This window comes from Muscardinus avellanarius (genome assembly GCF_963383645.1).
Source record: "Muscardinus avellanarius genome assembly, chromosome: 13".
Lineage (NCBI taxonomy): Eukaryota > Metazoa > Chordata > Mammalia > Rodentia > Gliridae > Muscardinus > Muscardinus avellanarius.
Genome location: NC_137799.1, coordinates 81,418,682 through 81,445,142, shown reverse-complemented (window position 1 = coordinate 81,445,142; position 26,461 = coordinate 81,418,682). Strand labels below are relative to the sequence as shown.

Genomic DNA, 26,461 nt, shown 5'->3' with positions numbered 1-26,461 from the left:
TCTGTCACTGTATCCTTTGGGTCCTGTAGAACAGTTGTGGGTAAATGTCAGCAGGTGCTTCTGTGGCCAAAGTGTTTCATGATTTGTGGAGGAATTAACAAAGTTGAAATAATTTGTATTTTCTTTTTTTTTAAATAACCATCACTGTTTATTAACTGACCATATTACCAAAAATACCATGGTAGACACTTTAGTTTATCCTTCCAACGGGGCTGTCAGTCTGATTGTCCCTGTTGCCAGCATTCCCACCTTCTACAAAATAAGTGGTCCTTTTCTTCATTCCACCTCGTGGAGAAGATAACTTGAAGGGCTACTGGAAGTTATTCAGTTTTTTGAAGCATTCCCAACAGCACAAATCTCATGTATCAGTTCCTCCATGCAGATAATGCCATATTTACTAAAGAGATCCAGCAATCAAAGTGCTATCTTTCAAGGTAATTTGCTTTTTATTGATTTTGCCTTTTACTAATCTCACATTTGAATGTGTGCAGTATCAGCAGTCCTTGGCATGTTATCTGAAGCCAGGCTGAACTTCACAAAGGTGTCTTTGAAGATCTGGAGAAGGGGAAGAGGCTGCTATGCCTTTCAGACCTTGGCGCTCACACCAAGGAAACTTCATAACAAACACTAATTTGAGGTCCATGGGTGCATAAAAGTTGTCAGCTTTTCTTACCATTTCCAGCCTTTTGAATCTCAGATCTATTATCCATACATCTGCCTACGTTCCTTGTGATAGTGGCCAGCTTGTTCATAGATAAGTCTCCTTATCTATCAAAGCATCTCTGGGCAGACTTCTTTCTCAGATGCATGCCCTGCTGCTGTGCAAAATTCCTTTGCATTTTCCTAAGGGTTTCTGGCATAGCAGAACCTCTTTTCCTCCTATCATCTTCCATGATTTCAGTTGGAAAAGAGGATGTATTTTCTTAAACTAAAATTTTTATAGTAGCTAGGTCTTCTTGTTGGTTGGTTGGTTGGTTTGGTCCTGGGGATTGAATTCCAGATGCTCTATTTCTGAGCTACATCCCTAACTCTTTAAGACAGGGTATCATTAAGTTGCCCAGGCGGGTCTTGAATTTATAATCTTTCTTCCTGCCTCAGCCTCCTGAGTCCCTGGGACCACAGGCGTGCACCACAGACAGAAAACTCAGAAAGCAAATCATTAGCATCCACGCTCACCTGGAAAAGCACATATTATGTAGCATTGCTTTCTAATTATTTGTGCGAGAAATTACTTGTGTAAGAAAAGAGAGTGCACATAGCAGATCACGGGTGACACTGATCTTTGGAAATGTGTCTCTTGGCTTCTCCATCCCCCTCCCCACCCTGTTTTCGCTGTGTGGTTTTTACTCTTATTGTCTTTCTCTTCTCCTTCCTACCCTCTTTATCTCTTTTTCTTCTTATTCTTCTCCCTCCTCTTGTTTCTAAGATCTTTTTGTTATTTCCCATCATGCTGCCACTTGTCTATGCCTAGAAGTCACCTGATGTCACAGTTTAGGTGGCCTGAACTTGGTACGTGGTTATGATATGAATTTGTGCCAAAGCAAACCGTTATAGACTGACCCTTGGACTCTTCAACCTTTGGTTTTATCTCCTCAGAGAGGGGTAGTAGAGGACTACTGCCAGATTTAAGATCCATTAGATTGCTGAATCATCACACCAGAGTTTGTGTGTATGTGCAGATGTGTATTTGTGTGTTTCTGGGAACCATCTGGCAATGAGATTTCAGCCACTGATTACCAGGCACAGTTCTGGTAAAAAAACCACGCTTTGCCAAAATGGCCTTTCACATTTATTTGTATGAGCCCTTCACAGCAGTTGCAGAGTAAAGAGTGAAACAATAGCAATTGCTCTTAGTTTAGGATAAAGTGGAAAAACTATACCCTAGGATAAAACAGAACAAAGCAACCCACTTACACAAAACCCTGCGTCCGTCTCTCTCTCTCTCTCTCTCTCTCTCTCTCTCTCTCTCTCTCTCTCTCTCTCTCTCTCTCTCTCCCCCCCCCCTTTCTGTTGGCAATTTTATTTGACCTTTAATAAGGAATCGTTGCTTGCTATTTTAGTAGTCTAGATTAACAGACTTCAAAAAGATCCTTTTAAGGAGGTCACATAGGGAAGAAACAGAGCCAAGATCCCCCCTCCCCCCGCCACTGCCCAAAGAGTGAATCATCTCTCTCCTGAAGTGGTTACGAAGTCCAAAAGGAATTACATCGCCTGCTTTGCTTAGGAAGAGGGAGGACTGTTTTGTTTTAGGAAGATGTTGGGGGTAGAAGAAAGAAATGATTGTTTCTGCTAGATATGAAATAAAAATGATTCTTCAACCTCTGAATGTTATTTCTTCTGTCGTACAAAGATAAGCCTCATTCTTAAATTCAGATATTTTAAATTTGTAAGAATATTAGTCACTGGATAATATGCTTTTTTATACCTTTTCCAACAAAAATATGAACAAGGTTGTAATTTTTTCCTTCTTTCTCTTTTCTCTCTCACTCCTGTGTGTTATTCATTCTTTAATATTTGTTTCAGTATGAAAAAAATCAATCTCAGGTGAAACCGAAAAGCTGTTTAAATATCCCCTTTTCTGCTAAGAATTCATCATGCAGACTATGCCTTTACTGTGCCAAATGTTTTCCCCAAACAACTTCTGACTCAGATACATCATGTTTAATATTAATGTGCTGCCGTAGCTTTTGGCAAGAGGCTCTTCACGTCTCCATTCTTTAAATAAAGAATATTGTGGTTAGGTGTTTTCTAATGAAATGAAGTATTCTTTAGTATCTGATTGTAATTGCTTTTTCCATTGCTTGCTGTTTATTCTGCTGCCCTCTCTACCGGCCTATGAATAGCTGGTATGCTTTGGGGTACAAGTTTATGGACCTAAGTATTTCCTTCTGCACCTTGCTGGAAATCAGGTCAATATTCACGCAAAGCAGGTCTGAGTCTGCTGGCAGGTGTTTTTGATGAATATCCTGATACTGATACTTAATCAGGTATGTAACTACTAAATGGTTTTCTAATGTGAGGCTGAAAATTTGCCATAGAGATAAGTCTCTGGGATAAAGTTGAGTCATAGATTTCTCATATAAACAAACAAAAACCCAGTGAACGATGAACATCTTCTGAAGTTAGTTTTTTCTACCTATTTTAGTACATAATTTCCTTTCTAATTGTCAAGTTGAATTAATCTTAAGCCAATGTCAGCAGCCTCTTTTCACTAAATTATTCTGTAGGATTCTTTAATGCAGTCTCTTTTAGATTAATTTTGAACACTGCTTTTCTATCTCATGCATTTAAAAAATAAAATTCCAAATCAAAGAAAATAGATTGTGGTTTGACTATAACACAAGCACATTTTTTTGTGAAATTTATCCCTAAGTATTTTATATTTGGCTACTATTGCATTCAAACATTTTTTAGTTGATTATTTGGGATTATTTATAAAAATACAGTTGTATTATTGACTTAAGATGCAGAAAGTTTGCTAACTTACTTATTATTTTAATGTCATTTATAGATTCTTAGAGTTTGTTACATGCACAAATGTATCATTCATGAGAAAAGATTGTTTTATTTTCTTCTCTTCCTTTTCCTCTTTAATTCATTTTCTTGCCTCATTGTTACATTTTTTTTACAATCTAAAAACCTTAGCATGCTACCTCTAACTCCTTAAATTTGTTCTACTGAAACGTATTTTAATGAAACATGTTTTAAACTACACATTATTATAAGTGTTGTATGCAATGAACACTGATTTATTTTAAACCATGCATTTAAATTGTCCAGTGATCTTTCCTCTCTGCATCTTTCTGCTTCCATCTGGAATAATTTTCTTTTCCTCCTATATTTCTTTTAGCACAGCTCTTTTAGTGATATATAGTTTCAGGGGTTTTTTGTTTATTCTGAAAGTAGCCTTGTTTTACCTTAATTTTCTCACTTGTTTTCAGACAATGTAGAATGCTAGAATGGTAGTAATTTCATATCAGCATTTTAAAGATATAATTCCATTGTCTTCTGACTTTTATCACTTTAGTTTAAGTTAGTCTCAATCTTATTGTAGTTTCTTTGACCCCAATGTGTTTTTCCTTCCTTTAATTTTTAGTAGTTTTACTGTCATTTGCCTATGAGTATTTTTCTTTGTGTCAATCCTAATTTGGGTGCATATTTTTTCATGAATGTAAAAATACTGTTTTTCCTCAATTTTAAAAATCAGCGCTTCTATTGCCCTTTCAAACTTTGCTTCCCCCTCATTCTCTCCTCTCCAGGAATAACTGTTGCGTGTGTACTATGCCTATATCTGCATCTTTTTACATACTTTTATTGGTGCATTATAGTCTCACATTATAATGCAATTCATAATGATAATGACATTCACGCACACAGCACTTGGTGAGTTTTCTCCCAGCTCCGGCCCCACTCCCCTCTTCCCAATACATGATATTGAACTGGCATTGATATTCTCATGCATGTATACAACGTCAGTGGAAGTGTTTCCTTCATTAATGATTAATCTCCCCCTTCCTCCTTCCTTCCCGCAAACCACTTTTTTCTCTCCACTGGAGTTTCTCCTCTATTATCTCAAGCCCCTCATATATACCAGTTACTACTCAGCTTCCACATATGAGAGAGGACATATGACTCTTCACTTTCTTTTCTTTTCTTTTTTCTTTTCTTTTTTTCTTTTTTTTTTTTTTTTGATGGTACTGGGGTTCCTGGAAGCCCTTCTACCTCCGGGCTACGCTCCCAGACATATTTTTATACTTTTTAAATTTGGAAACAGGGTAGCGCGGCTGATTTCGAACCTGTGCTATCCTCCTGTCTCCGCCTCCCAAGCGGGGGGGGGGGGTGTTTACAAGTGTGCGCCACCATGCCTGGCCTGACTCTTCACTTTCTATGACTGGCTAATCTCGCTTAACAAAATGTTCTTCAGGTTCATCTGTTTTCCTACAAGTGACATAATTCCTTGGTGAACATAAATTCAAAAATTCTAAACAGAATACTACTGATATATATTCAAAATGATATCAAGCAAGTACACATGACCAAGTTGGTTTCATTCCAGGGATGCAAGGCTTGTTCAACATATGCAAATCAATACAGGACACTCACTACATAAACAGAGCTAAGAACAAAGATCACGTGATCATCTCAATAGATGCTGAAAAAGCATTTGCCAAAACTCAACACCCCTCCAAAAAATGTTGCAGAAAATCAGAAGAAACTTACCTCAATATTATAAAGGCAATATACAATAAACCCAAAGCTAACATAATATTGAATGGGGAAACTGCTAGAATTCCCTTTAAAATCAGGAACAAGACAAAGATGTCTACTATCACCACTTATTCTTAAATAGTCCTTGAGACTCTAGTCAGAATTAAGGCAAGAGAAGGAAATCAAAAGAATACAAATAGGAAAAGAAGAACTAAAATTTTCTCTATTTGCAGATGACATGACCCTATACATAGAAGACCCCCAAACACTCAACCAAAAGACTTTTAGAGCTGGTCAACAAATTCAGCAAATTAGTAAGATATAAAATCAATCTAAAAAAATAAGTAGGTTTTCTATATGTCAACCAGGAATTAAACTGAAAAAGATATCCAGAAAAATTTCATTTACAGTAACCTCAAAAACAATAAAATACCTTGAAATAAACCTAACCAAGGAGGTCAAAGACCTCTACAATGAAAATATAAAACATTAAAGAAAAAATCAAAAAAGATCTTAGAAGATGGAAAGATCTCCCATGATTTTGGATAGGCAGAATAAATATTATCAAAATGGCCATTGTACCCAAATAATCAACAGAGTCAACATAATTACTATCAAAACACTAATGTCAATATCATTCTTCTCTGAGTTAGAAAAGTAAGTCCTAAATTTCATAATAGATCCATGTCATTTGTTTTTTATATTCATCTCTGTATTTTTCACCCCCCTTTCTGTGCTTCCATAAAGGTATTTTCCTGACGCATTTTCCAGTTTACTAATCTTTTCCTCAAGGTATCTAATTTGCTATAAACATATTTAATGTTCTTAAATGAAGTTATTATATTAAAAGTTTTTAGCTGGGCACACTTGTAATCCCAGCATCTGGGCGGCTGGGACAGGAGGATCATTCGTGATTGCGGACAGCCTCAGCTACTTAGTGAGGCCCTTTGCAACTCAGTGAGACCCTGTTTCAAAATAAAGAATAAAAAATAGGGCTGAGCGTGTAGCTCACAGGTAAAATGCCCCTGGGTTTCATCCCCAGTAATGCAAAAAAAAAAAGTTTTAAAAATGTTATTTGATCATTTTATTTATAGAATTTAATTCTCTACTGCAGTTCTCCAGTTAATTTTTAAAATTACTTTTGGCTATTTTCATTCTTTTTCCTCATGAGATTTTTTCCCTCTGCAGTGTCTGGTCTTTTGGTCTTATTTCCTTTATATCTGGTAAATATTTTATTGAGGATTGATTGTTGTATATGAAACTGCAGATCATGAGGCCATGGATTATGAGATTCTTTTGCTAAAGAGAGGACTTACTTTTGTACTTCAAAGGCATAAGAAAAGTGGCAGATAAACAGTCTATTTTGTATTTGAGAAGATGCAAGTCAGGATTTCAGTCTTCATGAATATTGGTCTGTTTTTGCTTCACTCCTTTCCTTGACAGGGCTTGGCAACCTTCTGAATAGGGCAGATAGTATTGAACTATTTTAGGCTTTGTGGGTCTTCATAACAACTATTCAACTTTGTCAGAGTACAAAAACATCCATAAACAACACATAAATTAATGAATGTGGCTGTGTTCCCATAAGACGTTGTTTACAAAAACAAGCAGTAAGCTAGATGGATCTCCAGACAAAAGGGTTTGAACTCTCGTTCTAGGGCATAGCTCCTCAGGCATCTATCTTGAAATCACGGTTATTTAAGATTGCTTCTCTATGGTGAGCCTAAACTCCAGTTTTAGTTTTCAAAGCTCTTTGAAACTATTGTTGAAAAGCGACACCTAATTTTTGGTTGGTCTCTTTTTTAAAATAAAAAAATTAAAATGCTTTTACCAGTACATTGTAATTGTATATCATAATAAGTTTCAGAGTGATAGAAACACACACAGCAGTTGGTATGCTTCCCTGCAGACCCACCCTTCTTCCTCCCCCTTTCCATAGTAACTGTTATTAAGAAGAGTGTTGAGAATTTCACACGTGCCCATAGCATTATCTGGAGTGTTGGCTTGGCTTCTCTGCACTTACCTTCTCTCCAAAATTTTAGTTTCTCACAGTGTCACTTGGGTAACTCATATACTCTCCTTAATATTTTGTTGGGGCTGTTGCCAATACAAGTTCTTTTCTTGTTTTTGCTATAAGTAGTCTACTTGAGCCAGAAGCAGATGGAGATCTTTTTTAAATTTTTTTTGTACTAGGATTGGAACCCAATGGCATTCTACCTCCGAGCTACAACACCTTATTCTTTATTTTGAAACAGGGTCTTGCTGAGTTGTAAAGGGCCTAAGTAGCTAAGGCTGTGCATGAACTGTGATCCTCCTATCTCAGCCTCCCAAATACTGAGATTACAAGCGTGTGCTACCACCACCGACCTGGAGGTCGTTTTTGAAATTCAGATTCTTCTTGACCTTAATAAGAGCTGAGGGAATCACCTTTTATATTTTGGGTTTTATGTCAGATATTGTCAGACTGAGAGGTGTATGCTCAAAGTCCAGTTGACTATTCTCAACCATTTAAATGACCATTTTAGCTTATACTTCTCATGCTAACCCTTTCTTAATTCTTATACTGAAAAATTCTCTTTTATTTGACCCTCCATGTATTTCTTTAATAACTTATTCTCTACATAGTAACCACAGTCATTTTTACAAAGTGTGAATTGGAGCATCAGATTCCTTCAGCTTAAAACTGTTTAATGGTCTTCCACTTGGAATACAAAAGTTAACCAAGGATGGTTTGTGAGACCCTTCATATCTGTTCATTGTCCACATCTCCAATCTAATTTTTCAACATTTTCCATCAAAACACCAAATCAGCAAATTACTCTGTAATCAAAAACCTGCAATTTAGAGCCAGCTTGTGAATCTTTATAATCAAATAATAGTAAATTACTGCAAAACTGTGCATGGTGCTTGAAATACCAGAAGCAGATGTCAGATTAACCAACTTGTCATACTCCTTAGTTGTTGACAGAGGAACTATACAATCATTTAGTTATGAGAAGAAAGAAGTTCAAGTGTAAAGTCCGTGATGTGATAAGTAGGAACAACATTCTCTGTGATCCTTTAAAAGGAATCGTGTTGACCAGATTTTTAAATAGTTTCCCGTTAATTCCCATTCGGAAATCACTTAAAACCAATGCATAACCACTTTTGTGTGTTCATGTGGGTGGTGGAAAGCTATGCATGTTGTTTCTTTATCCGTACGCTCTGTGCTATAGAGCATGCATGGGTCGGTGAAGTAGCAGACATCAATGCCTGAGGAATACCATATGGATTTTCCTGGCCCCTGTCCTTCCTGGCTGCTGGAAAGTTCAAGGGCATTTTTATCCGTATCTTGCAGGCAGCATCCTTTTCAAGTGGATGGCCATGGATTCAGACAAGATCTCGGAGAAGCAGGAAGAGATTCTTTCCATCCTGGAAGAAAAGTTTCCTAATTTGCCCCCAAGAGAAGACATCATCAGCATCCTGCAGGAGACCCAGTTCAGTGCCCAGGGTGAGTGCCAGTCCCCGGCTCCCTGCCTGCTTCCTCGTAGGAATGGCCTGTGTGGAGAGTGGTTGGGCCTGAGGAGGTGAATCTGAGCATATTTTTGTTTTCCTAGTTCTTGCTCTGTGCTGTGGAAGATTTTTCAGGCTCAGCTAGACGTAGGCAACCTGTCCTGTGGCCTCTTCTCCGAGATCTTTGTTCCTGGCCTCCGTGTGCCTAATGCACACTTTAGATGCATGGTTACCTGCTTGATCGAGCTCTATCTTGAGAACCTGGCAGGAAGGAGCAAGGTCAAGCACAATGGCGTTTCATAATCCAATTAATTCTAGAAGAAAAAGAGAGAAGGTAACTCAACTGATGAGATTGTTTGCTAAGTCTGGGCTTTTATCAGAACAAGGAATCTATAACTCATTGAAAGCCTAATTTATACAAGGTTCTGATGGCTTGTCTTGGCAGGGATGTTCTTCCTGAATCCTCATGACAGCCCTGAGACAGGTGCTCCATTATCCTCATTTTCCAGTTGAGAACACTGAAGCATAGAAAGCCCCCTTTGCTTTTCCAACACAAACACACACAGCTGGCAAGTGGCCAGACCAGGGTTTAAATCCAGGCTGTATATGCTTAAGGCACAAACACCAAATACACGACTTTCTCCCTTACTTTGGGATTCTCCAGTAGCAAAGCGGTTTACTGGGGAGGTGATCCCTGGAAACATGAATAAATTAATGAGGTGATTTATCAAGCAAGTTTGTTCAGTGGGAAGCCAGAGCTTAAGCCCACTAGGAAAGGAGTGGCAAATTTTATTGTTTGGCACCAGCCACAGGAAGTATTGAAACCACAGAAATTGACACACACTACAAATTAGGTTTTGTTGCTGCCTGTTAAATATTTACCAACAGATCAGTAGTAGGGGGCTCCCTTATCCCAGGAGTATTAATTCCTCAAAGCAGGTTCTGGTAGCCAGATATTTCCTCGGGAAAAATTGCAGATGCTGGTGGTCAAGCATCATGTGGGGGCAGCACACTGAGAAAGGAAGGCCCATGGAGATGTGTGTAGGGCCCTGGCAGACCTGATACCTGAGCACGGGTATAGTCATATTCTCATGCCTAGCTGCACAATGGCATACATTTTGTCATTCATTCTCAAAACTATACCAAACTTTTAATGTTACAATATATTCCATAAATCATTTTATGAAGCAGAAGAAAAATATATGGCTCTTCAGTCTTCCATTCAAATATATTTAGTGCCCGTTTCCCCATGCTGCTGCTGTGTTAGGGAGTTGACTCTGATGTTCTAAAAACATTTGGGAAGGAAACCTGTGCTTTAATAGGATTTGTTGTGCATCTTCTTCTAGGAGGGTAGGCCTAATCAGACATAATAATGTAGCATGAAAATTAAATATTAAGGCTGTTTTTTTGTGTGTGGGTCTGGGGATGGAACCCAGGGGCATTCAGACCTCCGAGCTACACCCCCTGCCCAATTTTTTATTCTTTATTTTGAAACCGGGTCTCACTGAGTTGCAGAGGGCCTCACTAAATAGCTGAGGCTGTCTGCAAACTGCAGTCCTCTGGTCTCAGCTTCCCGAATGCTGGGATTATAAGCGTGCGCCACCATGCCCGGCTCTGTTTTTTGATTTTCTGTGATAGACTTCTTGAAGTACTTTGGTCAACTGACAACTGTGCAGTTCAAGATAATTTAATCATTCTGGATTTTCCCCCTCCCATCAATTAAGGGATCAATACCCTCCACTGCTAAAGCCTATTATGAGGGTGTCCAAGTCAATTATGATAGCTTTATGAGTTACATTTATAAAGTGCACATTGAATTAAATTGTACTAGAAAACATAGGGGCTTGCCTAAAGGTGCCTTTAAACCAAAAATTTGGCCTTGTTTGGTATTTTTGACTACTTTTCATGATTATGATAGTTTTCTTTATTTTCCTGGCCCCACGCATTCCTTCCCTACTCTACCTGCTCTGGGCCTCCAGAGGCTGAGCTCGAGCATCCCATCCTCCGGAATCCTGTGGCCCTGGCTTCAGGTTGGGTTGGCCAAAGCAAGAGTCAGTGGCATGTAGAAAATGGTGGTGAGGCAGGATGAAACAGGCCGGATCTTTCTTCCCCATCCTCCCTGCTTTGGTGCTGGTTTCTGGAAGCCCCTCCTCCATAGTCCCAGATCTCTTTTCTTCTTTTGTCCCTTGGCTAGTCAGTATACACAGCACCCTCTATTATTCACTTATGCAGCCCGCCTCTCTGTACGTGTCCTGCCATTAAAGATCCTTCTTTTGCATCATCAGAAGTAGATTGTTTCTCTTGCTGGGATTATTTATTTATTTATTTATTTATTTATTTATTTATTTTTGTGGTAGTGAGGATGGAACCCAGGGGCATTGTGCCTCCAAGCTACACCCCAGCCCTATTTTTTAGTCTTTTTATTTTTTATTTATTTTATTTTATTTTTTGGTGGTACTGGGGTTCCTGGAAGCCCTTCTACATCCGGGCTACACTCCCAGACCTATTTTTTACATTTTTTATTTGGAAACAGGGTCTCATAAGCCAGCCTTGCTGGCTCCGAACCAGCGCGATCCTCCTGTCTCTGCCTCCCAAGTGCGGGGATTACAAGCACGCGCCACCACGCCCGGCTTAGTCTTCTTATTTTTGAAACAGGGTCTCACTGAGTTGCAAAGGGCTTCACTAAGTAGCCTAGGCTGACCAATCCTCCTGTCTGAGCCTCCTGAATGCTGGGATTACAAGATGTACCACCACACCGGCTTCCCTGCTGGGATCTTAACTGAAGCAGACATTGCTGTAAATGTGGTGTGTGTGTGTGTGTGTGTGTGTGTGTGTGTGTGTGTGTGTGATGGATAAAATTGCCATTAAAGATAAAATAATTAAAATTAATAGGGTGAATTTTTTATATGATCCCCAAGGGTAACATACTTTCCCCATCCCTGTTGTCTACAGGTTTAAGTATTGAGCAAGGAATGTTGAAAGATCTGAAGGAACTGTCAGATGGAGAAATAAAAGTGGCCATCAGTACTGTGAACATGACCCTCGAGGTAAGGGCGGGACGCATTTTTCACACAATCGCACCTGAGGCACAACTTTCTCAGCCACATAAATCAGTGTTAGATTTTTGCTGTGAGTGTTTCCTTGGGGTATATTTGACTTGGCAGGTAGGTTATTATTAGGGGTACAAACACTATGCCAAGTCAATGAACATGTCAAGCCTGGGTTCTTGAGACAAGAGCTATTTCATTCATCTCAGTAAAACAAAACCTAAAGCACAAGAACTTAGAAAAAGTCCTTGGCTTTTTAAACTCTTTGGATGTGTGTCCTTTTGGTAATTATGGTGACAACTCGATATTAATAAGGAACTTCTTTCCAGTCCGTTAAATGAGTGGCTCCGTGAATTCTACTCTTGTCTTTGTGCTTTTCCTTGGTAAATTATTTTTTGTCTACTTTGGGGGTTTTCAATGACTTGTGTGTTAATCTTAATTAACCCGACTAATGGGAACTATATTTTATGGTGCACATTTGTGCCTTTGCAGAAGCCTGCTTTTTTTTTTTTTTTTTCTGATGTATTGCCTTGTGCGAGCTACATACCTTAGGAGGTAGGTGGAGGCACCCGGCTTGTGAGGCAGGTGTGCAGAGATGAAATGTGCCGCACTGATATTTGTCTTTTGGCTTTTTAGAATTATAGGTTGCTGTTCCTTTTTTCCCTTGGCAATGATGACTTCGCCAGTGTATACATTTTAGGGGAAGAACAGGCATGCATGCTGATGTCTACACCACAGAAAACCCAAGAGCAAGCTTTTGTCTGTGAGCTCTTTGTAAAATTTATTCCCAGATGATTACCATCATGATCTGGATCACACACCTACGAGAGCCCCCGGAGGCTGACTGTGGTCACATTACTCAGCGCCTCACAGCTCCCAGGGCTCCTCTCCATGGTGCGGAGTCAGTGGATGGGCTCAGCTCTTTCTATGAGTTTTCAGATTGATGAGTGCTTCATATAACTAGTTGCCTATGTGAATCAATAAGCCGGGCGTGGCGGCGCACGCTTGTAATCCCAGCATGTGGGAGGCTGAGACAGGAGGATCGTGGTTCACAGACAGCCTCAGCTACTTAGTGAGGCCCTCTGCAACTCAGTGAGACCCAGTTTCAAAATAAAAAATAAAAAAAATAGGGCTGTGGTGTCGCTCGGAAATAGAATGCCCCTGTACCGCAAAAAAGGAAAGAAAGAAGGAAAGAAAGAAGGAAGAAAGAAAGAAAGAAAGAGAAAGAAAGAAAGAAAGAAAGAAAGAAAGAAAGAAAGAAAAAGAAAGACAGACAGACAATTTGGGATGTAGTAACTATGTAGTAACTAGATAATCACCTCTAATTAGAAATCTGTGTTGTGTCTAGAAACTCAAGAAAAACATGCATTTTGCAAGGGTCAGTAGCTCTGAGAATCATTTCTTCTAGTTCAAGCCTTAGGGTTTTCTTTCTCTTTCCCCCTCCCTTGTCCCCCTTCATTTAATGGCATCTTATTAGCTTTTAAATGCCTTGTTTGGAATTCTTTCTAAATTAACAGAGAACATCTTGTAATTGCTCAGGGAACTATCTGTAGTTAGCAAATTATTTTAAGGCTATTAATATTATAGACTTACTGTAGTTTTAATGTAGCTTCATTTATATTATAGGGGTTTATAAATGGCTTTGTCAGGAATGCTAAACTTAAATGTTTATCAAGCAGAATCAGTAATAAAAATGATCATCTTAATTTTGACAGCCATTTACATGGAGGTCCAGCAATTAATCAGGGGGTTAAGTGGGTCTCTGGAAGTGCGGCATGATGGTGGAGGAGGGGAGAAGGACACTGCGTGCATCACAAAGGGTATGGTTATGCTCTTATCAGCTGAACGACACTGATAATATCCCCACTTTTGCATCTTGGGGATAGTAAAGGTGACTGAGAAATGGAGAAAGAACTCCTAAGTGATATTCTATAACTTCCTTGAAAGAGAAAAATTCATAGCATTCATCCATTGAGTCTGTTTGGAAAATCTCCATGGTTAGGACAGGATTTGATTTTCTCCATCTGGATCATCCTGTGATGCGGGGTGTTTTCCTAATCTTTACTCATCTTTGGTTCTATTTCCACAGTCCTTTCACATTCGTGTCCACCTCACTTTTATAAATAATGATAGGATCCCCACAACTTTATCTTATGTGTTTTGGAAGAGTTAAATAATTGCCTTTTAAATCTAGATATATTCTCAAAGAAATCTTAGTAGCTAGGATTTTCTAAATCTTGCTTGTCTCTCAAAGCATGGCCAACCTAAGAACTTCATGATGACTCTGAGAAATGTTGATTTTCTTTTCTATTTTCTTTCTTTCTTTCTATCTTTCTTTCCTTCTATCTTTCTTTATCCTTTTTTTTTTTTTTTGTATTGGCAATTAACCCTCAGGAATCTCTACCACCAAGCCCCAGTCTTTTTATTTTTTTGTTTTGAGACAGGATACCACTAAGTTGCCCAGGATGAACATGAACTTAGAATCCTGCCTCAAGCTTGAAATTTCCTATTTTTCATTACTATTGTCTGAACTAAATTTAGTCTAGATGACAAACTTAGTTCGTTTATATGCATTTCATAATTTAATCATAGTTAGACAATATTTTTAGTTAATTGAGGGCAGTGATGCTATTTATTTATTTGTTATTTATTTATTTATTTATTTATTATGGTACTGGGGGTAGAACCCAGGGACTTTCTACCTCTGGGCTATACTCTCAGACCTATTTTCTAATTTATTTGGAAACAGGGTCTCACTAAGTTGCTGAGAGCTTCACTAAGTAGCCGAGGCTGGCTTCAAACCTGTGCAATCCTCCTGTCTCAGCCTCCCAAGTGCTGGGATTACAAGCATGCGCCACCACGCCTGGAACTATTTATTTTTTAACATCTATCTTTGCATAATATATGTAGTTAGAGTAAATGGGACTTTGGGGAGTGATAGGTAAAAACGGCCTCGCTGAAGTCAAAGCAGCAGGCCTTCTTATGGAGAGGACTGGGAAGCCAGGGCCGTGGAAAAGAGACTGCAGTCCCGTTCACACAGCCTCTGGCGCGTTCAGAGACTGGATGCAGCTGTGCCTTGTGGGAACACACAGCACGGAATGGAATTCACTTCACCAATCAATTATGGGACTGATGCTTGTATCTTTGTCACTGCTGATCTGACCATCAGAAGAGACTTTATGGGCTTCAAAGTATAGGGATAACTGGAACAAAATGTGTCTTTGTTCCTTTGTCTTTTACTCTACTGCTCAGCCTAGTTTGTACCCTGGTAAAGAGTGTATTGAGATGTCAGGGGAAAGGAACACATCTTTCAATTCTAACGAGGTACCACCGAAGAAACTGAGTTTCCTCATTGCACCTCACATAAACGGTTCCTTTGCTGACACCATTGCTTCTGCACCTCTGTTAAGCATCTCTTGATGGACTGTAAGTCATTAGTATCTTTACTCAGAAAGAACAATCACCAGGCACTGACCTGATCACTTTTCATATTAATTACATTATGATTTATTTATTTATTTTTCATGGTAATGGAAATTGAATCCAGAGGCATACTCTCTTTGAGCTACACCTTAGCCCTTTTAACATTTTTAAAAAATTTGAAACAGGGTCTCACTAAATTACTACATCGTACTCTGACACCTGGGATCCTCTTGCCTCAGCCTTCCAAGTCCTGGGATTACAGGTGTGCACCACGGTGTCAGACTATTTTTATGTCTGTACTATATCAGTTTGCTAGTACCACAAACTGTGTGGCTTGACAGAAACGTATGGTCTCCCAGTTTTGGACACTGGAGGTCTAAGATAAGGTAATAGCAGGATGAGTTCCTTCTAATAGTTGTGAGAATGAATCTGTTCCCTGCCTCTGGCCATTTTTGACGGTTTGCTGGCTCTCTTTGTTGTTCTTGGGCTTAAAGAAACATCACCTTGATCCCTGCCTTTATCCTTACATCATTTTCCCTCTGTCTGTGTCTCTGTGCCCTTATTTCTCCTGTTTTTAAAAAAAGAATAGCAGTCGTAACAAATTAGGGCCCACCTAATGATCTCATCTCATGACATACACAACAGCCCTATTTCCAAATACAGTCAGTGTAAGGTGCTAGCGGTTAGGACTTCAGCAGTGGGATTTTAGGGAGACATGATTCTACCCCTGACATATATTATGATAAATTTTCCAGACAACCTAAAAGAATAAAACGTATAATAAGACTTGTTTCTACGGACCTGTTGCCTGCTAAGCATATTTCATCTGTTGCTGCGACGTGTTTTTATCTTAAATCAGTTTCCTGTAAATAAGGAACAATGGGGAATTTCAGCTCTTGACATTCTCGTGTCCCTTTGGAGCCGGAATCACAAAGAATGGTTCAGGGCCATGTTCTCTCTGGGCTGCCCCTCTGCTGTGCTCTCAGCCGGCACTCCTTGGAGCCAGACACTCTGCTCTTTGGAACCCGGGAGGGAGAGCATGTGAGCCGCGTTCTGGCTGAGTGACTCAGATCCTGACTCATTCTGCTCTGCACGGAGAGTTCCGCCACGCCGCACCTCGGAACACTACACAGGAAAATTACCAGCGTTCATGCTAGCATCCGGAGCACAGACCAGAGCGCACTCCCAGATCACTGTTCAGCTCCCCCTGCAAAAGGAGAAGCTCACTCAGGCCTCAGTGGGCACAGCTGACCCACTGAAACGGATTCCAAACGGGGCAGATCAGCCTCAAACCTATACCAGTTTTAGGCACCGAAGATAATTTTTCATTGTTTGAGCTTGAAGGATTTTTGGAGGTCAAGATTAAACAACTGTATTTGTCTGCCTTCTTTTGTGATAGAATGTAGTTTCTCTTGGGGGAGGCATTTTATTAAGGTACTGGGTATTGAATCCAGGGGCATTCTATTCTGAGGTACACCCCAGCTCTATTTTATTTTTGTTTTGAAAGCCTTGCTTAAGTTGCTGAGGTCCTCACTAAATTTCTGAGGCTGGCCTTGGACCTATGATCCTCCTGTCTCAGCCTCCCAAATTTTGGGATTATAAGCATATTACCACCATGTCCAACTAGCATATGTTATTTTTGATAAGCATATTTTTCCATACACCAAAAAACATTTACACTGGGTTGTTTTTTCTTTTTTTATGGGTATTGGGGATTGAACCCAGAGGCATTCTACCTTCGAGCTACACCCCCAGCCTGATTTTTTTAATTTTAATTTTGAAACAGGGTCTCACTGAGTTGCGGAGGGCCTCACTAAGTAGCCGAGGTTGTCCGCGAACTGCGATCCTCTGGTCTCAGCCTCCCAAATGCTGGGATTACAAGCGTGCGCCACCACACCCGGCTCTGATTTTTATTTCTTATTTGGAAACAGGGTCTCACAAGATTGATGAGTCTCACTACTTGCTGAAGCTGTCCTCAAACCTGCCATCCTCCTGTCTCAGCTTCCGAAGTCAACTTGGTGCTCCATTGATAGCTTTTCTATATTTTATGTATTATTCAATTTCAAATGGACATAAATAATTCGCAAAGGCCTGTTTCTCTGTAAATAGACTATTTATCTACGTGATACAAAGCACCTTCATGTGTTTTCTAGCTGTTGAGTCACAGGGATTAAGTAACGCTATGATCTTGAATATATTTGTCCTCCCCCCATTCATATATTGAAACTTAATCCCTAATGCCACAGTATTAAGAGATGGAGCAGACGGGCGTGGTGGTGCACGCTTGTAATCTCAGCATTCCAGAGACTGAGACTGGAGGATCACGGTTCATGGCCAGCCTCAGCTACCTAGGCCCTTTGCAACTCAGGGAGACCCTGTTCCAAAATACAGAATTAAAAAATGAGGCTGGGGGTGTAGCTCAGACGTAGAATGCCCCTGGGTTCCATCTTTTATCTCAGATTAATAAAAAGATGGAGTGATTAAGTCAAATTATATGATTTAATTAAACATTGGGGTTAGTAGGGATTAAATTCAGGGCATTCTACATCCACGTTACACCCCCAGCTTCTTCAACTTATGTGACTATATTTTGAAACAGGGTCTCACTAAGTTGCTCAGGCTGGCCTCAAACCTGTGATTCTCCTGTCTCAGCCTCCCCTGTCCTAGGATCACAGGTGTGTACCACTGTGCCTGGCTATAGCATAGCTTGATTCTTATAATGACTCTGTTTAACTTGCAAAAATAAGTTTCCAGATTTCCTGAAAATTTAACAATAAGCTGTCACCAACCCTTATAAGCCAGTTTCAACACACCACTGGGAATCTGAATCTAGTTCTTATTGTAGGGAGGGGCACGTACATCTAAGGGGCTGAGAAATGAAGACAGCCTTGTTTGGAGACTCTATCAAAGAAGGCAAAACTGCTGTGATACCCATTCTGGGCCATTCGCTGTCAGACTTAGTCTATAACTTTTTCGACCCTTGCCTGCCAGTCTGAATGCATAGACAGTGTTAGTATACAGTCTGTGTCTTGTTGGATTCAAAGTTACTAGAGCTCTAGGGACATGCCAGTCACTTACATACAGTAAAGTATATCCCTTCATGAGATGCAGAAGGGCTCTTAAATTTTCTTAAATGTTAAACCAAAGAAATTGTGATTATTCTGAATCATCGAAAAAGTAGAACCTTTATTTATGAGTCGGAATTTACTTAGCTGGTTTTAATGCACTTTGGCTAATGGTATATTTCTGAAAGTTACTACTTTTATCTCAGATTAAGAGTAGGTAGGAAAACCAAACTACTAGACTAATGCATGCATATCTATGTTTATAGCTGCACAAATCACAATTGCCAGACTGTGGAACCAGCCAAGGTGTCCATCAACAGATGAATGGATTACAAAAATATGGGATATGTACACAATGGAATTTTACTCAGGCATAAAGAAGAACAAAATTACTTCATTTGCAGGGAAATGGATGGAACTGGAGAACATTATGCTAAGTGAGATTAGTCAGTCACAAAAAGTGACAAGTTGGATGTTCTCCCTAAGACGTGGAAGCTAAGGAGAAAATGGGACACAGGAAAAACTTCAAACCGAGAAAGAGGAAATCTTACATGAGTAAAGAAGGAGACCTAGCTGAAGGAGATGGGATGCACATGATGTACATTCACATATGTATCAAAGTCAGGCACTAAGCTGAACTGGAGGAGAAAGGGGGAGGGCATGGGTGGGAGTGGGAGAAGCTCTAAAACTGTTATGTGTGCATGTATGCTTCTACCATTCTGTACCACATAATAATGTGTGATTACAATGCACCAGTAAATTTATTTATATATTTTGGTGGTACTGGGGTTCCTGGAAGCCCTTCTACCGCCGGGCTACACTCCCAGACCTACTTTTACATTTTTATTTGGAAACAGGGTCTCCTAAGCCAGTGCACGCCGGCTGGCCCTGAACCAATGCAATCCTCCTGTCTCCGCCTCCCAAGCCCGGGGATTACAAGTGTGTGCCACCACGCCCAGCTTGCACCAGTAAATTTAAAAAGAGTAGGCAGGGACACCTGCAGCTGGATAGAACAGGCCATGTTTTAAGGACCAAAAAGCACCAAGTAAGGCGTATGTGTGTGGGGGATACTGGGAATTGTGAACCCAGGGGCACTGTACCACTGAACTACACCCCCAATCCTTTTTTTTTTTAATTTTGAAAAAGAATCTCTAATTTACTACACACTGGCCTCAAACCTGCCATCCTGTCTAAGCCTCCCAATACTGGGGTTATAGGTGTGTACCATTCTGCCCAGCTGAATAGTATATATCTATGTATTTTGGGGGGCACTAGGGATTGAACCAGGGGCATTCTACCTCCAAGCTTCACCCCACGGTCGGTCCTTTAATTTTTTTTTTTTGTTTTGAAATATGCTCTTGCTAATTTACTGAGAGTTTTATTAAATTGCAGAGGCTGGCCTCAAACCTGTGATCCTCCTGTCTTAGGTGCCCAAGCCCGGGGATTACTCATGTGTGCCACCACGCCTGGCTTGCCTGTAGAGTCTTTTTTTTTTTTCTTTTTTCTTTTTTTGGTGATACTGGGGTTCCTGGAAACCCTTCTACCTCCGGGCTCCACTCCCAGACCCACATTGTGTGTGGAAACAGGGTCTCTTAAGCCAGCACAGCTGGCTCCAAACCTGTGCGATCCTCCTGTCTCTGCCTCCCAAGCGCGGGTATTACAAGCGTGCGCCACCATGCCCGGCAGAGTCTTTCTTTTTTGAACACCAAACATCACGACTGTGTCTCCTCTCCTGGCCAGTGGCCACACATGCTGGGAGCCCGTGCGAGCGCCCTGGACACTCGTCCTTCCCACTCACTGCACTGTTCTCCTCAGCTGGAGGTGCCACGCTTGCTGTCTGCGATGCTACCTGAGTTGTCATCTTCTCTCTGAGCTCCTGCCCTCTTGGGCTGTGCTAGTGAGTCCTCATGATTCCCGTAGGACCACGTCATGGGTTTTCCCAACTCTTCATCACTTCCCATCTCTCCTCTTCTTAGTAGCTTTTGCACAGCTACTCCTCTCTCTGTATGTCCACAGGCTCCTTTCCAGGAACACGCTCCCATCTTCATGGCCAGTTCTCCTGCCTGGTACCACTGTACTTCCTTATAGTAACTTGAGGATGCATATTGGGCATTGAAAAGCCACTAAAAAGTCTTTCTATATGTCAGTGCCTTGGGGTGGGCTATTTCCAGTAACTCTGTCTCCTTATATATGTTCTTCATCATCTTTGGGGAATTAATGTAACATTGCATCTTTTTTTATTTTTTTTATTTTTTATTTTTTAATTTAATTTTTATTGGTGCATTATATTCATACAACTTATTGGGGTAAAAAACTTGTGTGTACAGACATGTACTCATCGCTGATTTAACCCCTACCCTATTCCCACCCCATTCCCTCCCCTCCCCTCCCTCCCTTGCTTGGCTTAGTGATTGACTTTGATATGTTTAAGTACTTTATGTGTTTTAGAGATTTTCCTCTTCCCCCCTCCTTTCTCCTCCTTTAGATTGTCTTGTTTGCTCCTCTATAGGATTTCCTCTTTCAAGAGTTCCTCCTATGACCCATTTCTCCCTAACTCTCACATATTAGGGAAAGCATCTGATTTCTTATTTTTTGTGACTGACTAATCTCACTTAGTATAATGTCATCTTATTTAAACAAAAACTGTGTTTCTAAATCTTTAAAAGTACGCAGGCAATTTAACTTTATTGGAATACTTTAGTAGGAAGAAGTAAGTTGGCCTCTCACCCATGAAGAAAGTAGGTAGAGGATGACTACATTTCTGACAAACTAGCTCCCAGACAGTGCAGAATCAGGCACCTCTCCCATCCCCCACTGACCTCTACTGTCTGTAGGTATTTGGAAAAGTCAGAGGAAGCCTTTGTTCTAGTCGTTTTAATCTTCCCATAAGTGACAAAAACCCAGGGAGTGAATGTGTTTACAACTTGAGCACTGCTGAGGAAACTAAGAAATAGTATTGCCCAAAAATTTATCCGGGCCAGTTCGATGTTTCTTTCTAGCACCGGATCTACTCTTCTGCATCTTTCCTCACGAGGAGGTGAAATCCTCGAGACATAGAGCTATGCTGGAATGACTGTTCTTTCACTTAGTAAATACATTCTAAAAGTGTACTAAGATGTCATTTTTTTTTTTTTTTTTTTTTTTAGTGGTACTGGGGTTCCTGGAAACCCTTCTACCTCCGGTCTACACTCCCAGACCTATTTTTTATATTTTTATTTGGAAACAGGGTCTTTTAAGCCAGCAAGCCCGGCTTCGAACCTCTAAGATGTCAGTTTGATGGTTTAATTTCTGGAAGGATTTAGCTAATTACATTTTCAGGCATGTACCTAGACTGGTTTTAGCTGCCTGGAATGACTTCTAACAGCAGTTGTTACTTACCTTTTCTCTTGTTTATGTTCCTCTGCTATTTTGCTGATTCCAAACCTGACCTTGGTTTAGATGAGCTGGATGGTCATAGCCCTGTGAATCATATGCAGTGTTGGAGTGGTTCATTACTACATTGTAGCAGCTTGTCGGAGAAAAGCAGGCCTTGAAACTAGAGCAAAACCCTAACTTTTCTGCCTCAGAGAAATCTTTTTAAAAGAGAACAGCTGAACCCTGGTGTGATAGTGCATACCTGTAATCCCAGTACTTGGGAGCTGAGATAGGATCTCAGGTTCAAGGCTAGCCTCAGCAACTTAGTGAGACTCTGTTCCAAGTTAAAACAAAAAAAGTCTAGGGGAGATGTACCTTGGCAGTAGAAAATGCCCCTAGGCATTCAACTGCGGTGGTAGACACCTATAATCCCAGTATCTAGGAGGCTGAGACAGGAGGATCACAGGTTCGAGGGCAGCCTCAGCAATGTAGCAAGACTCCACAACCTAGAAAGACGCTATTTCAAAACAAACTAAGGAAGGCTGGTGTGGCTTGGCTCCCAGTGCCCCCAAGAAAAAGCCCGAGAATAGTTTGCAGCAGCCCTCACACATACACAGATGCCGAGTGGCTCTCTAGTAACAAAGACTGTTTTTGAGTACATTTTAAAGTGGAATAATAAATTTATACCAAATAGAGGCAACCCAGATAAGTAAGAAAAGTCACACAAATGAGTAAGAGTAGTTACTTTCTAGAATAGACTGCACCGTCCTTGGTGGTTGAGATCTTATGATAGGTCAGTGGTGCCGCCTAGTGGCAGTAAAGGAAAAGTTTCTTCACAAATCCTCATGCCAGGCATGCCTGTGGCTTACTTCCCACTGTTCTGGGTTTTCTAAGTGCTTTCTTTTTATGCCAGAGTGCAACAGTCATTTTTTACTCACCTGCCTGGGGAGCTCAAGGAATGATGCTCTCACGCTGCACCATAGCTGGTAACAGCTCAGCTCAGCCTGGGCCGACAAACTGGACATGAGGTTGAAGAGCGCCCATGTGGGCGCTCACTCCAGCCACCTACTCACCCTTCAGTACAGTCGTGCGTCACCAGCCTCTACCGAGTTGCTCTGTGTGCCTCAGGTGTAGACTCGATCCTGTGATGCAATGGCTCTGCCCGCCATAAACATCTCAGTGCTCAGCTGGGAGACCAAAGAAGCATAGAGCTTGATTTGGGAAAAGGAGGCAGATCAGAAATATGCTCCCAGGAGGTAATATTGGAAAAAAAAAAAACACACTATGATCTGGGCATGGTGGCGCACTCTTGTAATTCCAGCATTCGGGAGGCTGAGACCAGAGGATTGCGGTTCATGGACAGCCTCAGCTATTTAGGCCCTCCGCAAATTAGTGAGACCCTGTTTCATAATAAAGAATAAAAAATAGGGCAGGGGGTGTAGCTTGGAGGTTGAATGCCCCTGGGCTCCATCACCAGATAACAAAGAAAGAAAGAAAGAAAGTCATGAGAAATTGACATATGTAAGCAAAATCTGAGGAGAGAGGGTTGTAGAAATTGGGGCCATGAGGGAGAGCATTTCAGGCCTGGGGAAGCACTGTGCTAATGTGAAGGACAGAGAATGTGGTCGCTGATTCTGGGTTCAAGCATCAGTGAAATGCCCTTTCCTCCAGTGTTTGGATCCATTTTGGATTTAGCTGTGGACAGTCCAGTGGGTGGACTCATGGGACACAAGACAGAGAAGAATACAAGCGAGAACATCATGGCACTTCAGGGCAACCTGTGTCAGGTGCGTCCGTCCAGTACTGCTGGAAAGTAGCGACCGAGACGGGGCTGCCCCGCGCTGGCTGATGGGGCACTGGCCATTACCAGAGCACGTGGCTGATTCCTCTTACTTGGTTACTCAGAGATAAGGCTGAAGGTTTTGCCTGTTGATCAGAGAAATGCTACAGGATGGAGACCTGAAATACAGAAACAGAGAAGACTGGGTAGACAGAGGGAAACAAGAATAATGACTGGATATGAGAGGAAATGGGACAGTGGCTGAGAAACCTCTCAGGTAGATGCAAGGTTAGAATCACTGGAGCCACTGGAAGAGCCCGGGGATGGAGCCATGGCACTGAGAGGGGGTAGGAAGAGGCACTTCTGCCTTAGGTGGCCCCGCGCGGTATCTGAGCAGAGATACAATGTGAAATACGATGGTGCGTAAAATGAAGACTTCAAACACTGAAATGAAGTCACAGTTCCTGTTTGGTCCTATAGAAAAATATAAGCACCGCACACTCATTTTTCCTCAGTTTTGAAACTTAAGGCAAACAAAAAAAAATCCGTAAGATCCTTCTAGTGGAGAAAATGATGCCAAGCATCAGGATGTGCTCAATTGTTTTAATAAATTTGTTCCTCCATCCAGCTCTCAGTGGGTGGAAAGTTCCTGGTTAGTCCCCCTAATTGTAAAGTGAATCTGAGTTCAGAAGGTCTCCCCTAGAGCCCAATTCTGGATTTTTTGAGGTTTTTTTTTTAAGTGCATTAGGACATTAGGACATTAGGTTGGTCCCTCTTGTCTCCCTGTATCTAATCTGTGTATTTCTGAGGATTTTGATACTATTGTTAACAATGAAATGAATGCTCAAGAAGTACTGTTAACCTGTTTTTACCTTTTGGATTTTCAAGTCAAAAACATCTATTTCCCAATATATGACATTTTAATAGTTGGGTCCTATGCCCAGAGTCTCTGACTTGGTAGATCTAGGGTGGGGCCTGATAGACTTTATTTCTAATACGTCCTAGGATGCTGCTGATCAGGGACTCTACTTGGAGCATCCTGGCTGACAGTGATGGGATTCAGGTCCCAACTGATGGCTGCTTGCATGCACACAGACACTGAGGGAGGGACTGACAGTCACTGAGTACCTACTACACTTCTGAAACTATTGCATGTGCTTTATGTTACTTGTCTCTTAAATTCCCGACACCTTTCTTACTCTGTAAGCAATGATATCTCACTGAGGGAAAATAAGATACCTCAAATCACAGAGTACTACTCCAACCCAGGGACATCTGACTCTAAAGTCTTGCTCTTTTCTCGTTATTCTGTGTTGAGTCACAGAGAGAGAAAAAAAGCTAATTGCTACCATAGATGATTACCTCATCTTTATTTTCCTGTGACTGTCTGACTGAATTAACTGGCTGTGGACACAGTGTAGGAGTTCTGGTATTGGGGACAAAAAGCCCCTGTTTCAATTAGCTACTACTGTACCCCAAACCTCATCAAAACTTCAAGAAACCTGGGTCTCCAGTATTTGTCATGATGTTGCTGGTTTTCTCAGAGCTCACTTAGGCTATACAGTCAGGGGGCAAGGACTGGTCAGGACTGGCTGATCTGGGGCAGCCTCACGCACACGGTTGGGCCACCACTGGGAAGGCAGGATGGAGGGCGAACACTGGCCCTCCTCTCCACGGCTTCTGTCATGCATGTGAAAGCGGAGGACATTCGAGATGGCAAAAGCAAGACTTTGGGGGGACAAGGCTGACAAGTCCCATGAGGTCCTGCCACATTCTGTAGGTCAAAACAAGTTATAGGGACATCGTAGACAGTGAGGAAAAAATACTCCACCTCCTGATAAAGAAGCTTGAAGTAATTTGTGATAATTTAAAATATGTTCGAACCCTTGAATAGGGCTATCTCCTTTTCTTATCCAGTTACTTGTGTGTAGTCATTGGTTGATTTCCAGCCAGAATGGAGTGCAGTATCCCCTTTCAGTACCAAACTCTGCAGATGCTCAAGTCTAATCAAAATGTGTAGATGGCTGGGCATGGTGGCGCACGCTTGTAATTCCTGTGCTTGGGAGGCTGAGACAAGTGGATCGCACAGATTCGAAGCCAGCCTCAGCTACTTAGTGAGGCTCTCAGCAACTTAGTGAGACCCTGTTTCCAAATAAAATATAAAATAGGTCTGAGAGTATAGCCAGGAGGTAGAAAGCCTCTGGGTTCTACTCTCAGTACCACCACACACAAAAAAATGTGTAGTGTTTGCATATAATGTATACTCATCCTAGATATAGACAGCCAACTGTATTTGCACCTTTTTCAAAGTCTTAGTTGTCTTTTTTTTTAAGATAAAGACAATCCTATTAAATATTTTTAACTTGTTAGAAGAGTCACATTACCAATGAGCATTGGAAAAGAACAGAAATCAGGTTCTTGCCTTTTGACTAATCCAACTAAAAATTATTTCCTCTTGAGATGAGAACATAGCTCCAGGACTCTAGTATTCTGTTGGCAAGCTTAAATGTCTCCAGTGATATAGAAAGTTTGTTGTTGTTATTGCTGTTTTGTTTGTTTGGGTCCTGGAGATTGAACCCAGGGACATTTTACCTCCAAGCTCATTTTAAATTTTTTACTTTGAAATAGGATCTTGCTAAATTGCTGAGGCTGGCTTCTGTCTCAGCCTTCCAAGTAATGTTATTACAGGTGTGTACTAGTATAGAAAATTTTTATGAACTATTTATTTATTATTTATTTATTTTGTGGTCCTGGATTAAACCCAGGGGCATTCTACCTCTGAGCTACACCCTAGCTGTATTTGTAACTCTTTATTTTGAAATAGGGTCTCATTAAGTTGCAGAGGGCCTCACTAAGTAGCTGAGGCTGGCTGCGAACCCACGATCCTTCTGTCTCAGTCTTCCAAGTATTGGGATTACAAGCGTGTGCCATCATACCTGGCAGTCGCATTTGATAAGAGCATTTTTGCTTGTTAAGACTCTGTAGAGTCCTAAGACAGTATAGGACATCTCATGCTGACAAGGTTAAAATGGCATGTTTTGTTTGTTTGTTTGTTTGTTTGTGCGATACTGGGGATAGAACCTAGGGGGGTT

The 26,461-nt window shown here is 41.0% G+C and overlaps 1 protein-coding gene across 2 annotated transcripts in view; it reads left to right on the top strand.

Annotated features, from left to right (window-relative positions):
• PRUNE2 (prune homolog 2 with BCH domain) overlaps nt 1-26,461 on the top strand; it is a gene marked incomplete at both ends in the record, with an annotated part of 276,889 nt that overhangs the window by 71,291 nt on the left and 179,137 nt on the right. For both annotated transcript variants that reach the window (XM_080709115.1, XM_080709114.1), the window contains 2 exons: nt 8,546-8,698; nt 11,653-11,747. In XM_080709115.1, coding sequence (XP_080565241.1) covers nt 8,546-8,698; nt 11,653-11,747 — 248 coding nt within the window. The remainder of the gene's footprint in view (nt 1-8,545; nt 8,699-11,652; nt 11,748-26,461) is intronic.